Here is a 23,196-nt window from a genome sequence, read left to right on the forward strand (position 1 = left end):
TAAAAAAAAAAGCAGACAAAAACGTCAGTAAGAATACAGGAAATTGAACCCAGCTGCGCACAGTGGCTCACACCTGTAATCCCAGTAGCACTTTCGGAGGCTGAGGTGGGCAGATCATGTGAGGTAAGGAGTTTCAGGCGAGCCTGGCCAACATGGCAAAACCCCATCTCTACTAAAAATATAAAAATTAGCAGGGCGTAGTGGTGTGCGCCTGTCATCCCAGCTACTCGGGAGGCTGAGGCAAGAACATTGCTTGAACCTGGGAGGCAGAGGCTGCAGTGAGCTGAGATTGCGCCACTGCACTCCAGCTGACTGAGTGAGACTCTGTCTCAAAAACAAACCTCAAAATGGCAAACGCATCCTTTTAAAAAATAGATGGAGGATAAACAACAACAACAACAACAACAACAACAACAAAAAAAAAACCACCCCACAAAACCACACACTGGGCCATAAAAACAAGTCTAAACACATTCTAGAGAACTGAAATAATATAGAATATGTTCTCAGATCACAAAGTAATTTAAAAAATAACTAGAAAAATCCACATGTTCAGAAATTAAGAAACTCTTCTAATAACCATTAGTTAAAAAAGAAGTATTAATCACAAAAATTAGAACCTTTTTGAACTGAATAAAAAACACTACAATCACAATTTGTATAACTGCTAAAGCAGTACTTAGATATTTATAATTTTAAATGTATAGCTTGGAAAATCAAGAAGACTAGAAGTCAAAGCGCTAAGCCTTCATCTTAGAAATTAAATAAGCCCCCAGTATCCCAAAGGAAGCAGAAGGAAGGAAATAATCAAGACAAGAGCAGAAATCAAGTAACCAGAAAGCAAGCATACAATAGAGTCACAATGGAGACAAAAGATGCATTTTGGAAAGAAACCTCTGGTAAGACTAAGAAACAGAGAGAAGGCACAATAACCAATATTAGAAATGAAAAAGCGATGTCACATTACAAAGGTAATATGACATTAACAACTTTATACCAACATTTTAATATATGGATGCAATGAACATGGTCTTATTACTGACGCAAGAAGAAACAGAAAATCTAAGTAGTCCAATAACCCATTAAAGGAATTGAATAGTAGTAGACAAATAAGTAGCAGACAATCTCTCCCACCTCCACACATACAAAAACCCACCAGGCCTAGGTGGCTTCATCTGTGAGTTCAAGAAAGACGTAATTTCAATCTTTTATAAACTCACAGAATCCAGAAAGTGAGAAAATGCCTGACTCTATATGGCTTGCAAAACTTTGATATGCAAACTGGACAGAGACAGTACGAGAGAGGAAAACGGTGGTCTAAGCTCACTCATGAACACAGATGCAGATCTCCTATATATAATATTACCCAACTGAAATCAATCTGTCTGTAAAAAGGGAAATTAAGTCCACGAGGAGTTAGCAGTTTATCAGATTAGTAACCTTAAAAAACCCGACAATACCGAGGGTTGGTGAAGACGTTGAACATTAGGAACTCTCATCACTAATTGGCAATTACCTACTAAAGTGAAAGCTATGCACACTCTATGACCTGTGGTTCTACTCCTAGGCATATGCTGTGGAACAACGTATGCCTATGCGCATTGGGAGGATACATGTACCAGGAGATCCATGGCCACATTTTTCAGGATAACTAGACATTGAAACCAACACAAATGACCAGCCACTGAAGAAGGAAGTTGGCTGGAGCTGGAGCGAGGGGAACTCGTCAGGTGGGCTGAAGGTGGAAAAACAGAAGAGATTTGATAGAATCTGGACAGTGAGAGTTTGGAGTGATAACCAGATAAAAAGACTCCAAAGAAAGTTCCTCTCCCTGCCAGTTCACAATTCTATAATTCCAGCCATGCCCTTCTAACCACTGTCAAAGTTTTCTTGTGCTCCTTCCTGAAGTAGTGTGTGTGTGTGCACACTATTACATACCTTGTTTTCCTTTTCACCACACCTATTCTATACTATTTTATTTTATTTTATTTTATTTATTTTGAGATAGAGTCTTACTCTGTTGCCCAGGCTGCAGTGCAGTGGCACAATCTCGGCTCACTGCAGCCTCCACCTCCCGGGTTCAAGCAATTCTTCTGCCTCAGCCTCGCGAGTAGCTGGGATTACAGGCGCCCACCACCATGCTGGGCTAATTTTTGTATTTTTAGTAGAGATGGGGTTTCACCATGTTAGCCAGGCTAGTCTCAAACTCCTGACCTCAAGTGATCTGCCCTCCCTGGCCTCCCAAAGCGGTGGGATTATAGGTGTGAGCCACTGGGCCTGGACTCTATACTACTTTTATAATTAAGAAAAAACAAGAAAAATAGTTTTAGCTGGAACAAAGAAAATAAACAAATCACAGAGACAAGGTTCATAAGAGAGAATTCCAAACGATGTGCCCAAGCTCCTACGAGGACTTTAGCAACAAGGAAAGGAACATGAGGGTGATTGTCCCGTCCCCTGCCTTCCTGACCACTGTCAGGGCTGGCCCACCCTCTGGGGACGCAGAGTGTGGATCCAGAGATCTCATGGGTGGAAGCCACTCTCACAGCTCTCAGGGAGCCCCCGACAGCCAAGGGGTCATACCTCGCAGTTGGCAGGCACCACAAACTGGGAGGGCAGGGCGATGTCGGGCATCCGGCATTCCGTGGAGAAGGTCACCGAGTAGGGCAGAGGGTTCTCCAACTTGATGGAGGCTGACGCAACTTGCCGGACTGGGGTCACCATCTCGATGGTTTTGATGATGCCTGAAGGGATGACCCTGAAACTCACATTGTAGTACAAGAACTCATTTGTCACCTCGTTTCGGAAGATCACCTGCATTCATGGGGAGAGAGGGAGGAAGGAGGGAAGAGTAGGGGTGAGCTGAGGGTCCTCTGCACATTTTCAGAGGCTCCTTCTCTTTTTTAGCATTGTTTGGCACATGAAGCACAGGTACCAGGCTGACAGGACCCTCGCAGCCTACCCGGATCCCTGCCAGCCAGACTTTCTAGTTAGGGATTCCGGCTCCTCCCAGATGAGAGATTATTAAATAGCCTGGGCTTGCTTTAGAAGAGGCTAGATAGAGCAGGACTGTCCAACGCCAGCACTTCCCTGGTGGGGACAGCTGGCCGGCTCTGGAAAACAAGCGAGACCTTTGAGGTAAGTTTCAATGGGCTTGCTTTCTTCCTTTTCTTTCTTTCTTTCTTTCCTTTCTTTCCTTCCTTTCCTTCCTTCCTTTCCTTCCTTCCTTTCCTTCCTTCCTTTCCTTCCTTCCTTCCTTTCCTTCCTTCCTTTCCTTCCTTCCTTTCCTTCCTTCCTTTCCTTCCTTCCTTTCCTTCCTTCCTTTCCTTCCTTCCTTTCCTTCCTTCCTTTCCTTCCTTCCTTTCCTTCCTTCCTTTCCTTCCTTTCCTTTCCTTCTTTCCTTCTTTCCTTCTTTCCTTCTTTCCTTCTTTCCTTCTTTCCTTCTTTCCTTCCTTCCTTCTTTCCTTCCTTCCTTCTTTCCTTCCTTCCTTCTTTCTTTCCTTCTTTCTTTCTTCTTTCTTTCTTTCTTTCTTTCTTTCTTTCTTTCTTTCTTTCTTTCTTTCTTTCTTTCTTTCTTTCTTTCTTTCTTTCTTTCTTTCTTTCTTTCTTTCTTTCTTTCTTTCTTTCTTTCTTTCTTTCTTTCTTTCTTTCTTTCTTTCTTTCTTTCTTTCTTTCTTTCTTTCTTTCTTTCTTTCTTTCTTTCTTTCTTTCTTTCTTTCTTTCTTTTGAGAGGGAGTCTCACTCTGTTGCCCAGGCTGGAGTGCAATGGCATGACTCGGCTCACTGCAACTCCCACCTTCCGGGTTCAAGTGATTCTCCTGCATCAGCCTCACAAGTAGCTGGGATTACAGGCGCCTGCCACCATGCCTGGCTAATTTTTGCAGTTTTAGTAGAGACGGGGTTTCATCATGTTGGCCAGGCTGGTCCTGAACTCCTGACCTCGAGTGATCTGTCCGTGTTGGCCTCCCAAAGTGCTAGGATTATAGGTGTTAGCCACTGTGCCTGGCCACAATGGGCTTTCTTCCTATTCCTGTTGCTGCTGGGATAGTTTAAAAACAACAATAGCATCTGACACTTAATTAATGATTACTGTATGCCAGGCAATAAATAGAAATGCTTAATTAGTTAATTCACACAATTCGTAGGCACTGTTATTATGCCACTTAACCTTTTTAAATTAAATTAAATTAAATTAAATTTAATTTTTATTTTGTAAAGATGAGGGAACTGAGGCTTAGCAAACTCAAGTATCTTGCCCAAGGTCACACGTAAAGAAGAGTCAGGACCAAGATTTGAACCCAGGTTAGACTGACTCCAGAGCTCACACTTGTAACGACACTATACTGTCCCTTCACCCCTGCAACGGACTTCTTGTGCTGCTCACCTCTTTAAGTTCTTTTCCCTGGTGACTGATAATGTTCAGCATCTTCTCGTGTTTTTATTGGTCATTCACATAGCTGCTTTTATGCAATAGGTCTATTCAAGTGGTTTGTCCTTTGTAACACATTGGGTTGTTTTATCTTATTATTATTAGGTGTTAATAGTTCTTTATATAGTCTGGCTTTTTACTTTCAACTTCTTTGTGTCTTGAAGAGCTTCTAAGATTCCCTTTTTTTTTTTTTTTTTTTGAGATGGAGTCTTGCTCTGTCACCTAGGCTGGAGTGCAGTGGCGCCATCTCAGCTCACTGCAAGCTCTGCCTCCCGGGTTCACGCCATTCTCCTGCCTCAGCCTCCCAAGCAGCTGGGACTACAGGCGTCCGCCATCACGCCTGGCTAATTTTTTTTTTTTTTTTCGTATTTTTAGTAGAGACGGGGTTTCACCGTGTTAGTCAGGATGGTCTCAATCTCCTGACCTCGTGATCCGCCCGCCTCGGCTTCCCAAAGTGCTGAGTTTACAGGCTTGAGCCACCGCGCCTGGCCTTCACTCCCTGTCTTTTAATTGGAGTGTTTAGTGTTTTACATTTAAAGTGATTTTTTTTTTCTTTTTTTCTTTTTTTTTTTTGAGATGGAGTCTCGCTCTGTCGCCCAGGCTGGAGTGCAGTGGCGCAATCTCGGCTCCCGGCAAGCTCCGCCTCCTGGGTTCACGTCATTCTCCTGCTTCAGCCTCCCAAGTAGCTGGTACTACAGGCACCCACCACCGCGCCTGGCTAATTTTTTTGTGTTTTTAGTAGAGATGGGGTTTCACCATGGTCTCGATCTCCTGACCTTGTGATCTGCTCGCCTCGGCCTCCCAAAGTACTGGGATTACAGGTTGAGCCACCCCGCCTGACCTAAAGTGACTGTTTATATGTTTGGCCCGAAGTCTGCTTCCTTGCTAGTTATTTTCCACTTGTCCCTTTTATTTTTATTTTTCTGTTGTTACTTTCCTGCTTTCGTTTGGATTGATACACAATCTTTTGGCATATATTTTACTTCCTCTACTGGCTTCTTAGTCATATTTTAAAACATATTTTTTTTTGAGATGGAGTCTTACTCTGTCACCCAGGTTGGAGTGCAGTGGTACGATCTCAGCTCACTGCAACCTCCACCTCCTGGGTTCAAGTGACTCTCCAGCCTCAGCCTCCCGAGTAGCTGAGATTACAGGCATGTGCCACCATGCCCGTCTAATTTTTGTATTTTTAGTAGAGACAGGGTTTCACCACGTTGGCCAGGCAGGTCTTGAACTCCTGACCTCAGGTGATCCGCCTGCCTCAGCCTCCCAAAGTGCTGGGATTACAGGTGTGAGCCACTGCACCTGGCCTTTAAAACAATGTTTACTGGCTGCTCCAGAGCTAAAAATGAATCCTTATCAACATTTATTAAATGTTAATATTTTATCACTTCCCACTTGACAATGGATGCTTCCTGGTCCCTACCTCACACTTAATAATAACCTTGCCTTAGCATCACTTCATTTGCCTGTCCACCCCATCTTTTGTGCTTTTGTTATCATATCTTTTATTTCTATATACATAAGAACATCCACCTTAGAATGTTATTATATTTGTTATAAACTGTCAGTAATCTTTTAAGAAATCCAAGAAAAAAACCCTCCAAATATATATTTTGCATTTCCCTAGGTATTGACCATTTCTAGAGCCCCTCTTTTCTTCTTGCAGACTGGAGTTCCCATCTGGTATCATTTCCCTTCAGACTGAAGAAGATCTATTAACATGTTTTGCAGTAATGTAAATCTGCTGACAATGAATGTTCTCAGGTTCTTTTATATGAAAATGTCTATTTCACTCAGTTTTAAAGGACATTTTTAGTGGATAAAGAATTTTTAGATGGACTGTTTCCTTTCAGCGCTTTACAGATAGCTTCCATTATTTCCTAGGTGAAATAGGATAGCCATTGTTATCGCTGTCCCTCTCTCTGTAATATGTATTTTTTCCCCCTGGCTGCTTTAAGCTTTTCTCTTTATCTTTGTTTTTTGGCAGTTTGAAAATGAAACGATGCCTGATGTGTACAGGCATAGTTTTCTCTGTATTTCTCCTGCTTGAAGTTTGCCAAGTTTCTTGGATCTATAGTTTTTTTAAAAAAACTAATTTTTAAAAAAATATCCAATTAGGAAAATTTCAGTAATTATTTTTTCAAATACAGCCACACCTCCATTGATTGCACTTCACTTTATTGTACATTGCGGATATTGCATTTTTAAAAATAAATTGAAGGTTTGTGACAACCCTGTGTTGAACAAGTCTATTAGTACCATTTTTCCAACAGCATGTGCTCACTTTGTATCTCCGTGTCACATTTAGGTAATTCATATTTGAACATTTTCCATTATTTTTATTTTTCATAAATATGGGGTCTGACTGTGTTTCCCAGGCTGGTCTTGAACTCCTGACTTCAAGCAATTCTCCTGCCTTGGTCTCTCAAAGTGTTGGGATTATGGGCATGAGCCACCATGCCTGGTTGTTTCATTTTTTTGATATCTGTTATGATGATCTATGATCAGTGATTTTGGATATTGATATAGCTTGGCTTTGTGTCCCCACCCAAATCTCATCTTGAATTGTAATCCCCACATGTCAAGGGAGAGACCTGGTGGGAGGTGATTGGATCATGGGGGTGATTTCCCCCATGCTGTTCTCATGACAGTGAGTGAGTTCTCAGGACATCTGATGGTTTTATAAGGGGCTCTTCCTGTTTGCTCACCACTCTCTCTTGCCTGCCACCATGTGAGATGTGCCTCTTCCCCTTTTGTCATGATTGTAAGTCTCCTGAGGCCTCCCCAGCCCTGTGGAACTGTGAGTTAATTAAACCTCTTTTCTTTAGAAATTACCCAGTCTTCAGTATGCTTTATAGCAGTGTGAAAATGGACTAATACAAATGTTACTGTTGTAATTGTTTTGGGGTGCTATAAACTGTGCCATACAAGATGGTGAACTTAATCAGTAAATGTTGTGTGTGTTTGGACTGCTCCACTGCCTGCCTATTCCCTCATCTCTATCCCTTCCTCGGGCCTCCCTATTCCTTGAGACATAACAACATTGAAATTAGGCAAATTAATAACCCTATAATGGCATCTAAGTTAAAGTGAAAGGAAGTGTCACATGGCTCTCACTTTAAGTCAAAAGCTAGAAATGATTAAGCTTAGTGAGGAAAACATGTCAAAACCCGAGGTAGGCAGAAATCTAGGCCTCGTGCACCAAACACTTAGCCAAATGAAGAATGCAAAGGAAAAGTTCTTAAAGGAAATTAAAAGAGCTACTCCAGTGAACTCACCAATAATAATAATTATATAATAAGAATTACTGCTGATATGGATAAAGCGTTAGTGGTCTGGATAGAAAATCAAATGAGTTATAGCATTCCCTTAAGCCAAAGCCTAATCCAGAACAAGGATCTAACTCTCTTGAATTCTATGAAGGCTGAAGAAGTAAGGAAACTGGAGAAAAAAGTTTGAAGCCAGCAGATGTTGGTTCATAAGGTTTATGTAAAGAAGCTGTTGCCATAACATAAAAATATAAGGTGAAGCAGCAGGTGCTGATGTAGATGCTGCAGCAAGTTATCCAACAGATCTAGCTAAGATAATTGTTAAAGGTAGCTACACTAAACGACAGATTTTCAATGCAGATAAGCCAGCTTTCTATTGGAAGAAGATGTCATTTAGGACTTTCATAGCTAGAGAAGAGAAATCAATGCCTGGCTTCAAAGTTTCAAAGGACAGGCTGACTCTTGTTCAGGGCAAATGCACCTGGTGACTTTCAGTTGAAGCCAATGCTCACTGACTATTCTGAAAATCTTAAGGCCTTTAAGAATTATGTTAAATCTACTCTGCCTATGCTCTAGAAATGGAACAACAAATCCTGGATGACAGCACATCTGATTTCTAATTACAGGGTGGCTTACTGAATATTTTAAGCCCACTGTTGAGACCTACTGCTCAGAAAATAGATTCCTTTCAAAATATTACTTCTCTTTAATAATGCACCTGGACACCCAGGAGCTCTGATGGAACTGTACAGGAGATGAATGTTGTTTTCATGCCTGCTAACACAACATCTATTCTGCAGCCCACAGATGAAGGAGTCATTTTGACTTTCAAGTCTTGTTATTTAAGAAATACATTTCATAGGGCAATAGTTGCCATAGATAATGATTCTTCTGATGGGTCTGGGCAAGGTAAACTGAAAACCTTCTGGAAAGGATTTGCCATTCTAGATGCCATTAAGAACATCTGTGATTCACTGGAGAAGGTCAAACCCTCATGTATGCCTTTGAGGAGTTCAAGACTTCAGTAACTTGAAAAGTAGAGGAAGTAACTGTAGATGTAGCAGAAATAGCAAGAGAACTAGAATTAGAGGTGGAGCTTGAAGATATGACTGAATTGCTACAATCTCATTATAAAACTTGAATGAATGCTGAGTTGCTTCTTATGGATGAGCAAAGGAAGTGGTTTCTCAAGATGGGATTTATTCATGGTGAAGATGCCATGAACATTGTTGAAATGACAACAAAGGATTTAGAATATTCACAAACTTAATTGATAAAGCAGCAGCAGGATTTGAGAGGACTGACTCCGATTTTGAAAGAAGTTATATTGTGGGTAAAATGCTTTCAAACAGCATCACATGTTACAGAGTAATTTTTCATGAAAGGAAGAGTTAATTTATATGGCAAATTTCATTGTTGTCTAATTTTAGGAAATTGCCACAGTCACCCCCACCTTCAGTAACCACCACCCTGATCAGTCAGCAGCCATCAACATCGAGGCAAGACCCTCCACCAGCATAAAGATTATGACTCACTGAAGGCTCAGATGATCATTAGGATTTTTAAGCAAATAAGTAATTTATAATTCAGGTATGTACGTTACTTTTAAAGACCTAATGTTATTGTACACTTAATAGACTACAGTACAATGTAAACATAACCTTTATATGTACCAGGAAACAAAAAATATTGTGACTCACTTTATTGCAATATTAGCTTTGTCATGGTGGCCTGGAACCGAACCCACAGTATTTCTGAGGTATGTCTGTAATTTAATTTTCTGCCTAATTCACATTCTCTCTCATTCTCTTCTTCCCAGAGAATGTTATGTTATGTTTAGAACAGTTGCTGTGAAGTCTGCCTGCTAAATCCAACATCTGGCCCGTCTTGGAGTCAGTTTCCATTGACTGCTTTTTTTTCTTGACTATGGATCCCATTTTTCTGCTTCTCCACAGGTCTAGTAATTTTTATTTGTGTACCGGACAATGCTGATGATCATTGTAGAGATTCTGGATTCTGTTGTCTTCCTTTTAACAGTGTTGATTTTGTTGTAGGAGGTAGTTGAATCACTGACTTAAATTTGTGTGGGTTTGGTTTTATGCTTTGTTAGAGCACATCCGTGTAAAGCTCAAGGTATTTATCAGGACCTTCTGACTTGCTGGGATTCAATCTCCAGATTTTGTCCTCCCTGTAGAACTTGCAGGTGCTTAGTTTTAGGCTTTTTTAAAGGGCTGATAAAGAGAAGGCCTTATACTAAGGGAATGGCCCTTTCTCCTAAGTCTTTCTTCTGGCTTTTCTAGTATTTTAGCTGGGTTCTCAGGATTTTAATGAGGTATTAATGCAATCTCTTTCCTTTGGCTGGGCCAGACCTCTAATGTTCCCCAGCACTGATTAACACATAGTATTGCTATTCCTTTATCAACCACATAGCAGCTGCTCCCTGGTAAATCTCATGTTGTCTCACCCTGCACATGTGCAACTCTTAGCCAAGGATAGTGAAGGGAACGCTCATGCTGTCTTCTGACCTGTCCTCTTTACTCATGCACTGGTCCCTTCTCTCTGGTGTCCTACCCTGTAGAGACTAGCCTTTTTGAATGTCCCAAACTCTGATTTCTGCCTCCTCAGCTCCTTGGCGGCTGCTGTGCTTTGCTTGGACTCTAGCTCACTGAATCGTAGTCAGGAAATTGTCCTTAGGCAGAGAACCAGGATAATCATGGGGATTCGTCATGAGTTTTCCTTCCGTTTCGAGGATTGCAGTATTGTGCTGCCTGTTGTCCAATGCCTGAGAAAAGTTGCCTCAGAGATTTTGTTGAGTTTTATATGTTTTTTTTATAGTGGGAGGAGTATAAAATGGAGTATTATAATCATTATAACCAGAAGCAGAAATGCTTTTTATTCTTTGAAAAATGTTTGTTATTATTTTTAATTTCAATATGTATTACTGTAAGGAGACTGGTGATTTGGGTTCACTGTCATTTTTACTCCAAAGTCTTTTCACTTATATTTTTACATACCTTTATTTTGTTTACATCTACAGTTTATGAATATCTCTATTCTCTTCCTACTCTTCTCTCTGAATGAGAAACCTTCTCTTATTTCCCCCATTCAATTCCTCCAGAATGAGTAAATGCTTCTCATTGCCTTATTTTATTCTTCCCCTTGCTATTTTCTACGTTCAGGTCATATGAAATATTTATCTTAGATTGTCTTTCAACAATTGTTTAAAATTACCTATCAATTTAATTTTGATTATTTGCTTATTATATCCTTGTACTTTCCTCTTTGATTCACTTTTTTTTTTTTTTTTGAGACAGGGTCTTGCTCTGTTGCCCAGGCTGGAGTGCAGTGGTGTGATCTCGGCTCACTGCAACCTCTGCCTCCTGGATTCAAGCAATTCTCTTGCCTCAATATGGGGTTTCACCATGTTGGCTAGGCTGGTCTTGAACTCCTAACCTCAAGTGATCCACCCACCTTAGCCTCCCAAAGTGCTGGAATTACAGGCATTAGCCACTGCACATGGCTCACTTACTTATTTTTTTAAGCTTTGCTAATTCAGAAAGTTTTAATTTTGTATTTATTTTCAGATACAATTTGTGCATATGGGTGGGTTACTTTTTTTTTTCTTTTTTTTGAGACACAGTTTTGTTCTGTTGCCCAGGTGGAGTGCAGTGGTGTCACCTCGGCTCACTGCAACCTCAATCTCCTGGGCTCAATCAGTCCTCCTACCTCAGCCTCCTGAGTAGCTGGGACTATAGGCGCGTGCCAGCCCACCTTGGCCTCCCAAAGTGTTGGGATTACAGACGTGAGCCACTGTGCCTGGCCCTGGGTCAGTTACTTTGAGTCCTTGCACGTCCAAGTTTTGCTGTCATAAGAGTTTTGTCTGGAAAAAGAGTTCTAGATTGACAATCATTCTCACTCTGAAATTTGGATAGCTTATTCCATTATCTTCTTGTATTTAGTGTTGCCACAAGAAGTCTTATGTTACCATGATTATTAGTTCCTTTTATTTCCTCTAGAATCATTTAGGACTTTCTCTTTCATCCCGGTTTTCTGAAACGTTGCTCTAATGTATTTAGATGTGAGTATTTTTTTCATTCACCCTGTTTGGCAACTTGATGGACCCATTCGATTAGAAGACTTGATCTTCTTAAAAAGCCCTGGAAATATTTCTTCAGTGATTTTGTTGAATACTTTCTTCCTTCCAGTATCTTGTTTCTCTTTCAGGAGCTCCTATTACATATATATTAGAACTTCTTGATTTATACATTGTCTCATATTTCCTTTCATTCTGTTTTTGAAACAGCTTTATTGAGATATAACTCACATACCATACAATCCCTCATTTAAAGTGTTCTATTTAGTGGTTTGTAGTATATTCACAAGGCAGCGTAGCCATCACCACAATAAACTTTAGAACATTTTCATAATCCCTAAAACCCTATAACCATTAAGTCACTCCCCTTTTCCCCAACCCATCCTCTCCAGCCCTTGGTACCATGAATCAACTTTCTGTTTCTGTAGATTGGCTTATTCTTCAAATTTCATACACCCGGAGTCATACAATATGTGAATGGCTTCTTTCACCTATATTTCAAAGCATACATTCACTTTCATTTCAAATCATACATTTGTTACTGGCTTCATTCACTTAGCATAATGTTTTATAGCAGGTATCAATATTTTATTTCCATTTCTTTTTATTGTCAAATTCCATTCTATTTATACACTTACCAGTTCATGGAAATTTGGGTTGTCTCTACGTTTTGGCTCTTATAAATAATGCTGCTATGAATATTTGTGTATAGATTTTTGCGTGCACATATGTTTTCGTTTCTCCAGGGTACTACCTAGGAGTTAAATTGGTGAATCATATGGTAACTCTATGTTTAACCATTTGAGGAACTGCCAGACTGTTTTCCAGGGCAGCTGCACCATGTTATACTCCCACCTGCAGTGTATGAGGGTCCCAATTTCTCCACATCCTTGCTGATGCTTGTTATTATTTCATTTCATTCCATTTCTTTGTCTTCAAGGGCTAAGGTCTGGTGATATTACTCAGCTCCATCTTGTAACTTATTAGTAATCTCCATTATAAAGTCCATCCCTCCTGCATGGTTTTCTAAATATTTTATTTTTCATTTCTAGAGTCTCTAATTGATTCTTTTTCACAATAGCTTATCCTTATTTCATGAGTATGATTTTCTCCCTTTGGGGATATAAATAATATTCACTTAAAGTTTTCTGTTTGCTTTAATAACTCTTTCTTTTCAGAGGTGATTTACTGATTTATTGAGTAGGTGTTTCTATTTTATGGTAACTTTTTTTAGATGTTTCATGATGTCTTGTTTTGAGGTTCTCTTAAAATCTTGTCTGTCTGTGAATGCTGATCTGATGAGATGTGATTGGAGCATCCTACTCAGTTATTGTAGAAAAGGAGATCTCACACTGCTGGATGCGTCTTGCTAGCATCTCTCTCTTTCTCTCTCTGTGTGTGTGTGTTCCTAGATACTTTTTTTCTTTTTCTTTTTACTTTAAAATGTTTCCCCAAGTGATTCTATCCCACATCTTAGCTCCAAATGCTATCTATAAATGAAAAATTCCCAAATGTTATCTTTAGTCCCGACCTCTCCCAGGAGCTACAGATCCACACATGCTCCTTTTCTTCAAAGCACTTATCTCATTTTGTAATCATACATCCATAGTGCAATTATTTGAGCAATGCCCATCTCTCTCCACTAGACTGTGTGTTCTGTGAGAACAGAGATTGTGCCTATTCAGGTTGCTGATGTGTTACCAGCAATCAGTATAGTACATGGCATATGTGCTCAATAGATACTTGTTAAACCACTGAATGAATGAGGTGAAACAACTCATGTGTGAGAGACCCTGTGATGTCTTGGAGCAGTGACTATGGGCGGCCATCTTTACTTGCTAACACCAGGATCAAACTCAGGGTCAAATGTCCTGAGTTCCAGGGTGGTGCCTTTGCTATGTAGATACCTTTGCAGTGTACGTTCCCTCCTTGTGGGAAAAGAAGTTCAGCTTGTAGTCTTTCTTAGAGCCAGACAGTACATCAATGTAATCAAGGCCCTTCATAGTGATGCTTAGGTCCGGCTTCTCTGGTTTCAGTATTTCCACGATGACCCGGAATCTGGGGCAGCATAGGAGAACACAGGAGGGGAGAGGAAATGAGACCATTAACCCATAGGAAAAAAGGAAAAGTGCCAGCTGTACTCTTGATTTTATGGGAAGTGCATGGCTCCAGGGTTCTAGTCTTCACCCTGTCACTAACAATAATGGGAACTGCCATTTACTGGCCACCTATTATGTGCCAGGGACTGAGTGAGTGGCCTGTGTGTTATAGGCATTCATCCTTGCAGTATCTGTAGGAGGTATTAATACATATCACTATCACGTCCACGTCACTAAATAGAGGCCAAGAGAAGGAAGGTAAGATGCTCCAAGAGAAGGAAGGTAAGATGACTGGTTACTGGCAGAACCAGGATTCAAATTTAGGTCACGCCTTTACCCACTATGCTAAGCAGGAAGCCTTCAGTACATTGTGCCTGGTCTCCCAGTCTAGAGTTCCTTCTCTGTAAAAGAAGGGGACCATGCTTGTTGGCCTTGAGCTTTCCTGGTGCCCGATTTCCACTCTGCTCCTACTGCAAGGACAAGATCCAAGGACTTGCTTCTCTGGCCAGTGGCTTAGGTGATAAGACAGAACACTCAGCAATAACAGTGGTAATTATCATTATGATAATAACAGCTAACATTTATTGAATGGTTATTTTGTGCCAGGAGACTTACAAGTAACTAAGCACAGAAAAGAGAATCTCGCTAGAGGCTTAGTGTTCAGGAAATGCCTGGTCACATCAGGGAACTTTGTCTCTAACTCCTCAAGCCCCTCAACATCCTCTAGAGGTCCTAAGTAGGGGAAGGACCAGGCTAGATGGTGAAAGTCCTCCTTTCATCTCCCCACCCAGCCCCCTAGCCCCACCCCCTTACCTCTGGGGCTTGTTCAGCCAGTTGGTGATCGGCAGAAGCTCAGTGTAGGGGGTCTTACATGGCACTTCACGATAGATATTGGCTACAGCTTTGGGGAGCTCAGAAGTCCCATGCAGAGCATACAGCCAGCCGGTCCCATCTGGGAGGGGGAAGAAGAGGGTGCCCTAAGGAGAAGAGGGATGTGATCAGAATGACACACAGCATTCTTTACTAGGTACTTATCGGACATGTAGAGACCCAGGATTAATGGAGGATAATGGAGGCTCTGGAAAGAAACATAACACTTTGGAAGACATCTTGGTGATATAGTTCAGGAGATAGAAAAATGTTCATATGTATCCGAGCCAGGAATCCCATCCCAGAGAGCCTATTGAAGAAAAATCCCTCCAAAGAAAAAAGTTATGCATATATATAAGAACCACTTATAATGTTGATGAAAATTTGTAGATAAACATTCAACAAATGGGACTGTAAAACAAATTTTGGAATTCTCATTCAGTGAAATATTGGGCAGTTATTAAAAATAATTATCATAAAGACCGCATAGTTAAATAGAAAAATGCTACTGCTATACTGTAAAGTGAAAACAAACTGAATGTAAGATTGGGTATGTTATGATGATAGTTATGGCTGTATCTGAATAAGGATTGGTAGTGAAGATAGAAAAGTTCATTTTTTAATAGGGCGGAATATTGTGGCCACTTTTCTTTTTTATTGTTTTGTTACAGTCACCATTATGTTATTTATGCAATTAAGTGAAACATTAATTACTTGATGCTTGGTCTGGACTCCATTTCAGAACTGAGCCCCTGGCTCTACGAGAATCCCTGTACATTAAAATAAAAAATGAAAAAAGGAAGCCAAAGCTTGATCATCTGCACAATTCCCAAATCCTCACTATTCCAACATGATCTGGGTGTTCCCCATCTAACATTCTCTGAGCTCTCAGCTTCCAAAGTGTTTTTTAATTTAATTTTTATTTTTTTGAGATGGAGTCTCACTCTGTTGCCCAGGCTGGAGTGCAATGGCATGATCTTGGCTCACTGCAACCTCTGCCTCCTGGGTTCAAGCAATTCTCCTGCCTCAGCCTCCCAAGTAGCTGGGATTACAGGTGTGCACCACCATGCCTGGCTAATTTTTGTATTTTTAGTAGAGACGGGGTTTCACCTTGTTGGCCAGGCTGGTCTTGAACCCCTGAACTCAGGCGATCCACCCTCCTCAGCCTCCCAAAGTGCTGGGATTACAGGCATGAGCCACCGCGCCCAGCCCCAAAGTGTCTTTTAACCTCATTCACACAGTGCCACCTTCAACTATGCCAGGAAACCAATGGGGGTGGGGGGACCTCAGCCTACCTGGTGCTTGCGGTTCTCCAAGTTCATGGTGCGGGGCCTGTAGGTGATCTCATAGGGCTTGTTTTGCTGGTGGGCCTCCAGGGTGATGAACTCAGGCCCCTCCCAGTGCTCGCCCTCAAAGATGGGGTGCAGATTCCAGGTCTGGTTCGTGCGGTTTGACAGCAGGATGGTCTGCGTGTGCTTGGAGCGCACCTGGCACGTGAAATTCACTACCTGGAAGAAAGCAGGCACCTCATCTTCCATGGCACTTCCCCCTGGTCTGTCTCCAGGGCCAGAGGTACAGAATGTGCGCTGGGGAAGACTGACTTTGACAGTGCTTCCCATCATGAGTTTCAGTGGGTCCGTTTCTTTTTCTTTCATTCACTCAACACATACTTACGGGTACCTTCTATGTGCTAGGCACTGTTCTTGGTGGTAGAGATGTAGCAATGAATGAAATAACAAAAATCTCTGCCCTTGAGCTGAGATTCTAGTAGGGGGAGACAGACACACAAGTGGAATGTAGAGCGTGCAGGACAGAAATAAGTGCCAAGGGGAAAGACAAAGTAGAGGGGGTGCCAGATTGGGAGTGGGTTTGAGTTTTTACACAGTGTGATCAGGAAGGGCCTAACTGAGCACATGTATTTGATTAAAGACCAAGAAGGATGAAGCAGGGGAGACCTGGGGAAGAGCCTGAGTGAGCCTGAGTGTAACTGGCAGAGGAAATGCCAGTTACAAAGCTCCTGGTTTTGACAAAAGGCAGGCAGGCCAGTGTGGCAAATGTGAAGTGAGTGAGGGGGAGATAAAGTGACAGGGGACAGCACGCAGGGTCTTGGAGTCATGGTAGACACTTTTTCCTTTTTTTTTAGTTGAAAAAGGAGGACTTACAAGTATTTTGAGTAGAGAGACCTGATCTGATCTATGCTCTAACAGAACTGCTCTAGATGCTTAGAGGTGACAGAGGAAGAGAGATTAACTAGAAGACACTTGCAATAGGCCAGGTGGGGGATGACGGTGGCTTAGGTGGCACTGGTAGCACTGGGGATGGTGGAAAGTGGGTATATTCCAGTTGTACTTGGAAGAGCCAATAGCATTTACTTCTGTATGGTATGTTGGGTATAGGTGGAAGAAGGCTCAAGAATGACACCCAAGTTTTTAGTCTGAGCAATGAGCAGAATGGAGATGCCCTTTACTGATGTGGGATTGACTGTGGGAGGAGCAGGTTTCAGTGAGAGATCGGGAGCTCAGGTTTCATACATGTTAAATTTGAGATGCCTATTCGTCAAGCAGGAAGTAGAATTTACAAATCTTGGGTTCAAGGGAAGAGTCCAGGCTGGAGATAAAGATTTGGGAGTTGTCAGTATAGCAATTTCATTGTTGTTATTACTGTTGTTGTTTTGTAGAGATGGGGTCTCACTATGTTGCCCAGGCTGGTCTTGAACTCCTGAGCTCAGGCGATCCTCCTGCTTCAGCCTCCCAAAGTGCTGGGATTACAGGCACGAGCTACTGTGTCCAGCCTAACAGTGTTTTTTTTTTTTAGGCCAAGAAACTGGCTGAAATCAACAAGAAATGATGGTATGTAGAAGAAAGAAGGAATCTAAGGACTAGTTCTTGACTGACAAACTCCAATGTTAAGAAGAATCAGAAGGCCAGGCTTGGTGGCTCATGCCTGAAATCCCAGCACTTTGGGAGGCCAAGGTGAGTGGATCACCTGAGGTCAGGAGTTTGAGACCAACCCGGCCAACATGGCAAAACCCTGTCTCTACTAAAAATATAAAAATTAGCTAGGTGTGACGGTGGGGGCCTGTAATTCCAGCTACTTAGGAGCTGAGGCAGGAGAATTGCTTGAATCTGGGAGGCAGAGGTTGCAGTGAGCTGAGATCGTGCCACTGCACTCCAGCCTGGGGAACAGAGTGAGACTCTGTCTCAGAAAAAACAAAAACAAAAACAAAAACAAAACAAGAAACAAACAGAAGATGAGAAGGAGAAGCCGGTGAGTAGGAAGAAACCCAGGAGAGAGTGGTGTGCTGGAGCCAAGTGAAGGAAGTGTTTGCAGGAGGAGGAACGGGTTTATGGTGTCAAATGCTCCCTATAGTTAAAGAAAGAACTGGCTATTGGATTTAACAATGTGAACAGTGTGGTATTGGCATAAAGATGGTCAAATAGATCAATAGATGAGAACAGAACCCACATATATATGATCAATTGATTGTCATTTACAATCAATGACAAAGGTGCCAAGGCAATTCAGTAGAGAAAAGAGTCTTTTCAACAAGTGGTACTAGAACAATTGGATATCCATGTACAAAAAATTTTTGATCCATATCTCACACTATATACAGAAATTAACTCTGAATAGACTGAAGACCTAAACACAAAACTTATGTTCGGAATATATAAAGAGCTCTTGAAACTTTAATAAGAAGACCAACGACCTAATTAAAAATAAACAGAAGATTTGAACAGACACTTTAACTAAGACAATACAGGGCTGGCAAATAAGTACTTGAAAAGTTGCTTAACATCATTAGTCATTAGGAAAATAAAGCCTCCATGAGATACCTCTACATACTGATTAGAATGGCTGAAATTTAAAAAAACTATCAACTGTTGACGAGGATGTGAAGTAAGTGGAGATGTCAGACATTGCTGGTGGCATTGTAAAAGGACACAATGGCTTTGGAAAATAGTTTGGCAGTTTCTTACAAAGGTAAACATACGCCTACCACATGACCCAGCCATTCCACAACTAGGTATTTATCCAAGAGAAATGAAAGCATATGTTCCTGCTGAGACTTATAAATACAAGTTCATAGCATACTGTATGATTCCATTCATATAACATTCTTTAACAAAATTATAGACAGGGAGATTGGGTGTCATTTCTACCATAAGCAGCGTTGCTAGGTAACACAGCTGATGGTTCAGTTAGGTTCCCAGGAACAAGGCTAGCAGAGGGATATACCAAGGCCATTTTTTTTTTTAAACCATAGAAAAGGAGAAAGGTGTTAATGCTTTACTCATAGATCTTAGAATGTGATCTAGCCAGGGATGTCAAAGCAGGCTTCCTTGAGAATGTAATGTTTCAGATGAGAGCTGAAGAATGGAAAGGAATAAACCAAATGAAGAGGGGAGAATGAATATTCCAGCAGTGGAAACGGTGTATTCACAGGCCTCGTGGAGGGAGGGGGCAGGCCTGCGTGTTTGAAGGAGGCCTGGCTGAGTTCACTTGCTGGGGTCACTCCTGCCACTGGGCCACCCCAGGCAGCAGCTACTAACCTCTTTTACTGCAGGTTGTCCCACGCAGACTCCAGACAGGGTTAGGCTCAGAGGACTGCCTCCCTGGATGTAGCAGAGAATGTTTTTACAAAGGCTCTCCTTTCCTACCTCAGTGGGATGGTAGGTCACTTTGAAAGAAACCTCCATGCCTGAGGTAATATAGCCTTCTTCTGGGCTAATGGAGAAATGAGGCTCAAATTTTTTGATGTCCCATTTAAACCTTTTCCAAGACAAAAGAAGACAAGAAAGAGAGTTTATGGATGTTGTAAGGGTGTCCTCAATGCTACTGAGAACAAGAGACTGCCTGGGCTGAGGTTCACCTCCCTTGAGTCTATCCTAGCACCTAGGAGGAGAAAGATCTGCCAGACAGAGCAGAAGCACTGGGGAATGTGGGCCAAGGTCACTTCCTGGGTAGGTGGACTTGGCTCCTTTGCAGAGCTGAGCCAAGGGCAGGAAGTGGCTGCATCTTATTATCCATGAGTGACACATCAGGGAACATATGTATGAACACACATACACATGTGTCGTGTACTTAAGGTCACACAGCTAGGAAGTGGCTCGGCTAGGACAGAAATCCTTCTGGGACTGTGGTCTTAACTGTTCCCTGCACTGCTTCTTGGTTCAGATCCTGGGGGATGGCGACAATCCCTTCCTGTGAGAGTTGCCTCTGTTCTGGGTGGCACTGGTATCCCATGGCCCTGTGTGGTCCTCCCTCTGTGGTTGGGCACTCGCTTATCTGTGAAATGGGTTGGTAGCAGTCTTGGTCTCATAGAACTGTAGTTGGATTAAATGATGTGTGCCATGTCAAGGCAGGAAACAGGCATGGACTAAATATCTTCTGTTATCTCAACTGTAGTAATCATAGTAGCAGCAATCACCCCAGTGAGGCCACTGCTGTCACATCTTGAGGGAAGTAGGGGGATGTAAAAGGGAGAGGACAGAAGTAAAAAGTGACTGCACTTGCAGAACAAGTCCAGGGCAGATACAGGGATAGGAGCCTCTGGGGCAGCCTCAGGGTGGGAGACACCGCTCCCTTACCTTGCACCCACATCGCCTGTGTTCAACATGAGGATGCGACGCGTGGCTTGTGTCTGATACACCACGGGTCCAAAGGGAATATGTTCCTGGTCCAGTGAGATCTCCAGGGCCTGGCAGCAGCCACTAAGGAGGAAGAGGGGGCGCAGGAGCCCCATGCATTCCATGAACACTTCCTCAGAGAAGGGAGGGACACGCTTCTTCGGGGCAAAGATGACTTCCAGTTTACAGACTTCTTTGGGCTTCAGTGTGATGTTGTGGAAGGGCGCCAGGGTGAGGACCTGAATGAAATAGCACCCAGAGTCAGCAGCTGAGGGTGGGAGGCCCCTAAGGCCTCTGTTCCCGGAGGTCTTGCTGCTGCGATTGGAACAGGTGTCAGATCTCACTCCTGCTCTCCCATCAGCTGTGTATGCTTTGGTAAATTACTTCAACTTTCTGTGACTTACTCTATGTTGAAGATTAAGATCATCTCTATAAAATTTGTAGCACATAATAGATCTTTAATAAGTATCATTTCCCTTTCCTGACCCTTTCCTAACTTATTTTGTGTACTTCCTTCTTTCTTCCTCCTCCCTGATACAGGAAATAGTAATGGGAAATAAGAAACACTTACAGCTCTGGCATTTCTCAAGGAGTGTTCCCTGACTCAGTTTCCCTGTGTGGTTGTTAAAATGCAGATTCCGGTTGGGTGCCGTGGCTCACGCCTGTAATCCCAGCACTTTGGGAGGCCGAGGCAGGTATCGCTTGAGGTCAGGAGTTCGACAACAGCCTGGCCAACATGGCGAAACCCCGTCTCTACTAAAAATACAAAAATTAGCCGGGCTTCGTGGTTCATGCCTGTAGTCCCAGCTACTCAGGAGGCTGAGGCAGGAGAATTACTTGAACCCAGGAGGTGGAGATTGCAGTGAGCTGAGATCACACCAGTGCACTCCAGCCTGGTCGACAGAGTGAGACTCCGACTCAAAAAAAACCAAACAAACATATATATACATATATATACACACATATATGTATATATATATACACACACACATATATATACACACACACACATATATATATATATTTTTTTTGAGATGGAGTCTCGCTGTGTTGCCCAGGCTGAAGTGCCGTGGCGCGATCTCGACTCACTGCAACCTCCGCCTCCTGGGTTCAAACAATTCTCTGCCTCAGTCTCCTGAATAGCTGGGATTACAGGCACCCGCCACCATGCCTGGCTAATTTTTTGTATTATTAGTAGAGACGCGGTTTCACCATCTTGGCCAGGCTAGTCTTGAACTCCTGGCCTTGTGATCCACCTGCCTCAGCCTCCCAAAGTGTTGGGATTACAGGCGTGAGCCACTACGCCCAGCCTAGGAATGTATCTTAAGCACAGAGTCATGGATGCACAAAGGCTTAAGGAGAAACACCTGAAATGAACGAAAATAGAGAACTGGGCTGCCTACACAACGGAGATGTAAATAAACAAATGACAGCGAACGACATGGAAAATGAAATGAAAATGCAAAATGAAAATAATGTTCGTTTTCACAAAAACAGTATGGGACTAGTGCACCCTGTAAAGCCCTATACTGTTTTTGTGAAAATGAACAGAGGGAGCACAGGGAAGGCTCTTAGAATGGTCTGGCACATTACAGATGCACAAGAAATGTGAGCTGCTAGTGTTGCCAGCATGGCCATCCTCATCATCAGGGAGCATGAAGGGGCCACTAGGAGCCCCTCTGAGCACCAACCTTGGGTTCCTGGAGTTCTGGAATTGTGAACAGAATGGACTGATTAAATGTGAGCTGGGCCAGGCTGTTGTTCATGATGGAAACTGTTCTTTTCACAACCTGCCCTGGTAGGACAGCTCCCAACTTCACAATCCTGTTGGCTGGATCTAGGACTAAAATCTGTGGGACAAGAAAGAGTAGGAAGAAGAGTTCATTAGTTAAAGGGAAAAATAAACATTATATGTCTACTCTGGTGAGGCACGGGTGGTTCCTTCTCTTTCTCTGCCCTCACTTCTTCATATTGGGTGGGCATCTGCCTACTCAATAAGCATTTAAGTGCCTCAAGTGCCCACTGAACTCCTCATCACACAATTATACAAGTACAACTGGGTTAAAATATACGTAGGAAAATCTCAGGGCACCTTGAGAGCATATTACATGGGGCTGAAACTAGGCTAGGGGGCTCAGGGGGCCTTTCCGAAGATGCCATGTATACATCGAGAGCTAAAGAAAGGTATGAGCTAGTCAGTTTGAGCCAGAGTGAGTGTGGAATTGCGGAACAACCTAAGGCAGGGACACAACCTGTGGCCAGGCCCTGAGCCAGAGGGAGTGGCCCAGTGAAGGCCTGAGGCTGGGAGCTAGGACCTGAGAAGATGACTTCAGAGAGGTGGCCAGGTCTTGCAAGGCCTTTTAGGCCATTGCTGAGTGAGAAGTGGGAGAACTGGGCTTCATTCTGGGAGCAATGGGAAGTCAGTGAAGTATGGAGTGTTTGTGAGAGAGCTCTGGCTTCTTTACGGAGACTGGGCTTGAAGAGAGCAAGAAAGAAAGCAGGAGGGAGAGATGATGGTGGTTGGATTAGAACAGTGGCAGTAGAGGCAGAGAAAAGTAGTTATGCTTCCAAGTCCTCAGGTAAGACACTGATTAAAATGGTGTCTGGGTCAGGCCAAGGCCATGCTGAGCCTGCCCTCCAGAATGGCACTGACCCACAATGAGCAGCACCCACTGGTCACTGTCATGGTCAGTCACTAAATTGCACCCCTCCACCCAACTATATTTAAACCCAGCCCACATGTTTCCATTTTGTCTAAAAAGGCAAGAGAGTCTGTCCCACCAGTCACGAGCTCTTGGATGTC

The 23,196-nt window shown here is 42.6% G+C and overlaps 1 protein-coding gene across 1 annotated transcript in view; it reads right to left on the reverse strand.

Annotated features, from left to right (window-relative positions):
* The window catches only part of HYDIN (HYDIN axonemal central pair apparatus protein), a 421,455-nt gene that overhangs the window by 8,383 nt on the left and 389,876 nt on the right, over positions 1-23,196 (reverse strand). Inside the window, exons 78-84 of the mRNA XM_055366388.2 lie at positions 22,085-22,243; positions 20,355-20,632; positions 19,317-19,536; positions 16,059-16,271; positions 14,707-14,870; positions 13,702-13,852; positions 2,584-2,814 (exon numbers count right to left, since the gene is read on the reverse strand). Coding sequence (XP_055222363.2) covers positions 2,584-2,814; positions 13,702-13,852; positions 14,707-14,870; positions 16,059-16,271; positions 19,317-19,536; positions 20,355-20,632; positions 22,085-22,243 — 1,416 coding nt within the window. The remainder of the gene's footprint in view (positions 1-2,583; positions 2,815-13,701; positions 13,853-14,706; positions 14,871-16,058; positions 16,272-19,316; positions 19,537-20,354; positions 20,633-22,084; positions 22,244-23,196) is intronic.

Source organism: Gorilla gorilla, chromosome 18 (genome assembly GCF_029281585.2).
Source record: "Gorilla gorilla gorilla isolate KB3781 chromosome 18, NHGRI_mGorGor1-v2.1_pri, whole genome shotgun sequence".
Taxonomy (NCBI): Eukaryota; Metazoa; Chordata; class Mammalia; order Primates; family Hominidae; genus Gorilla; species Gorilla gorilla.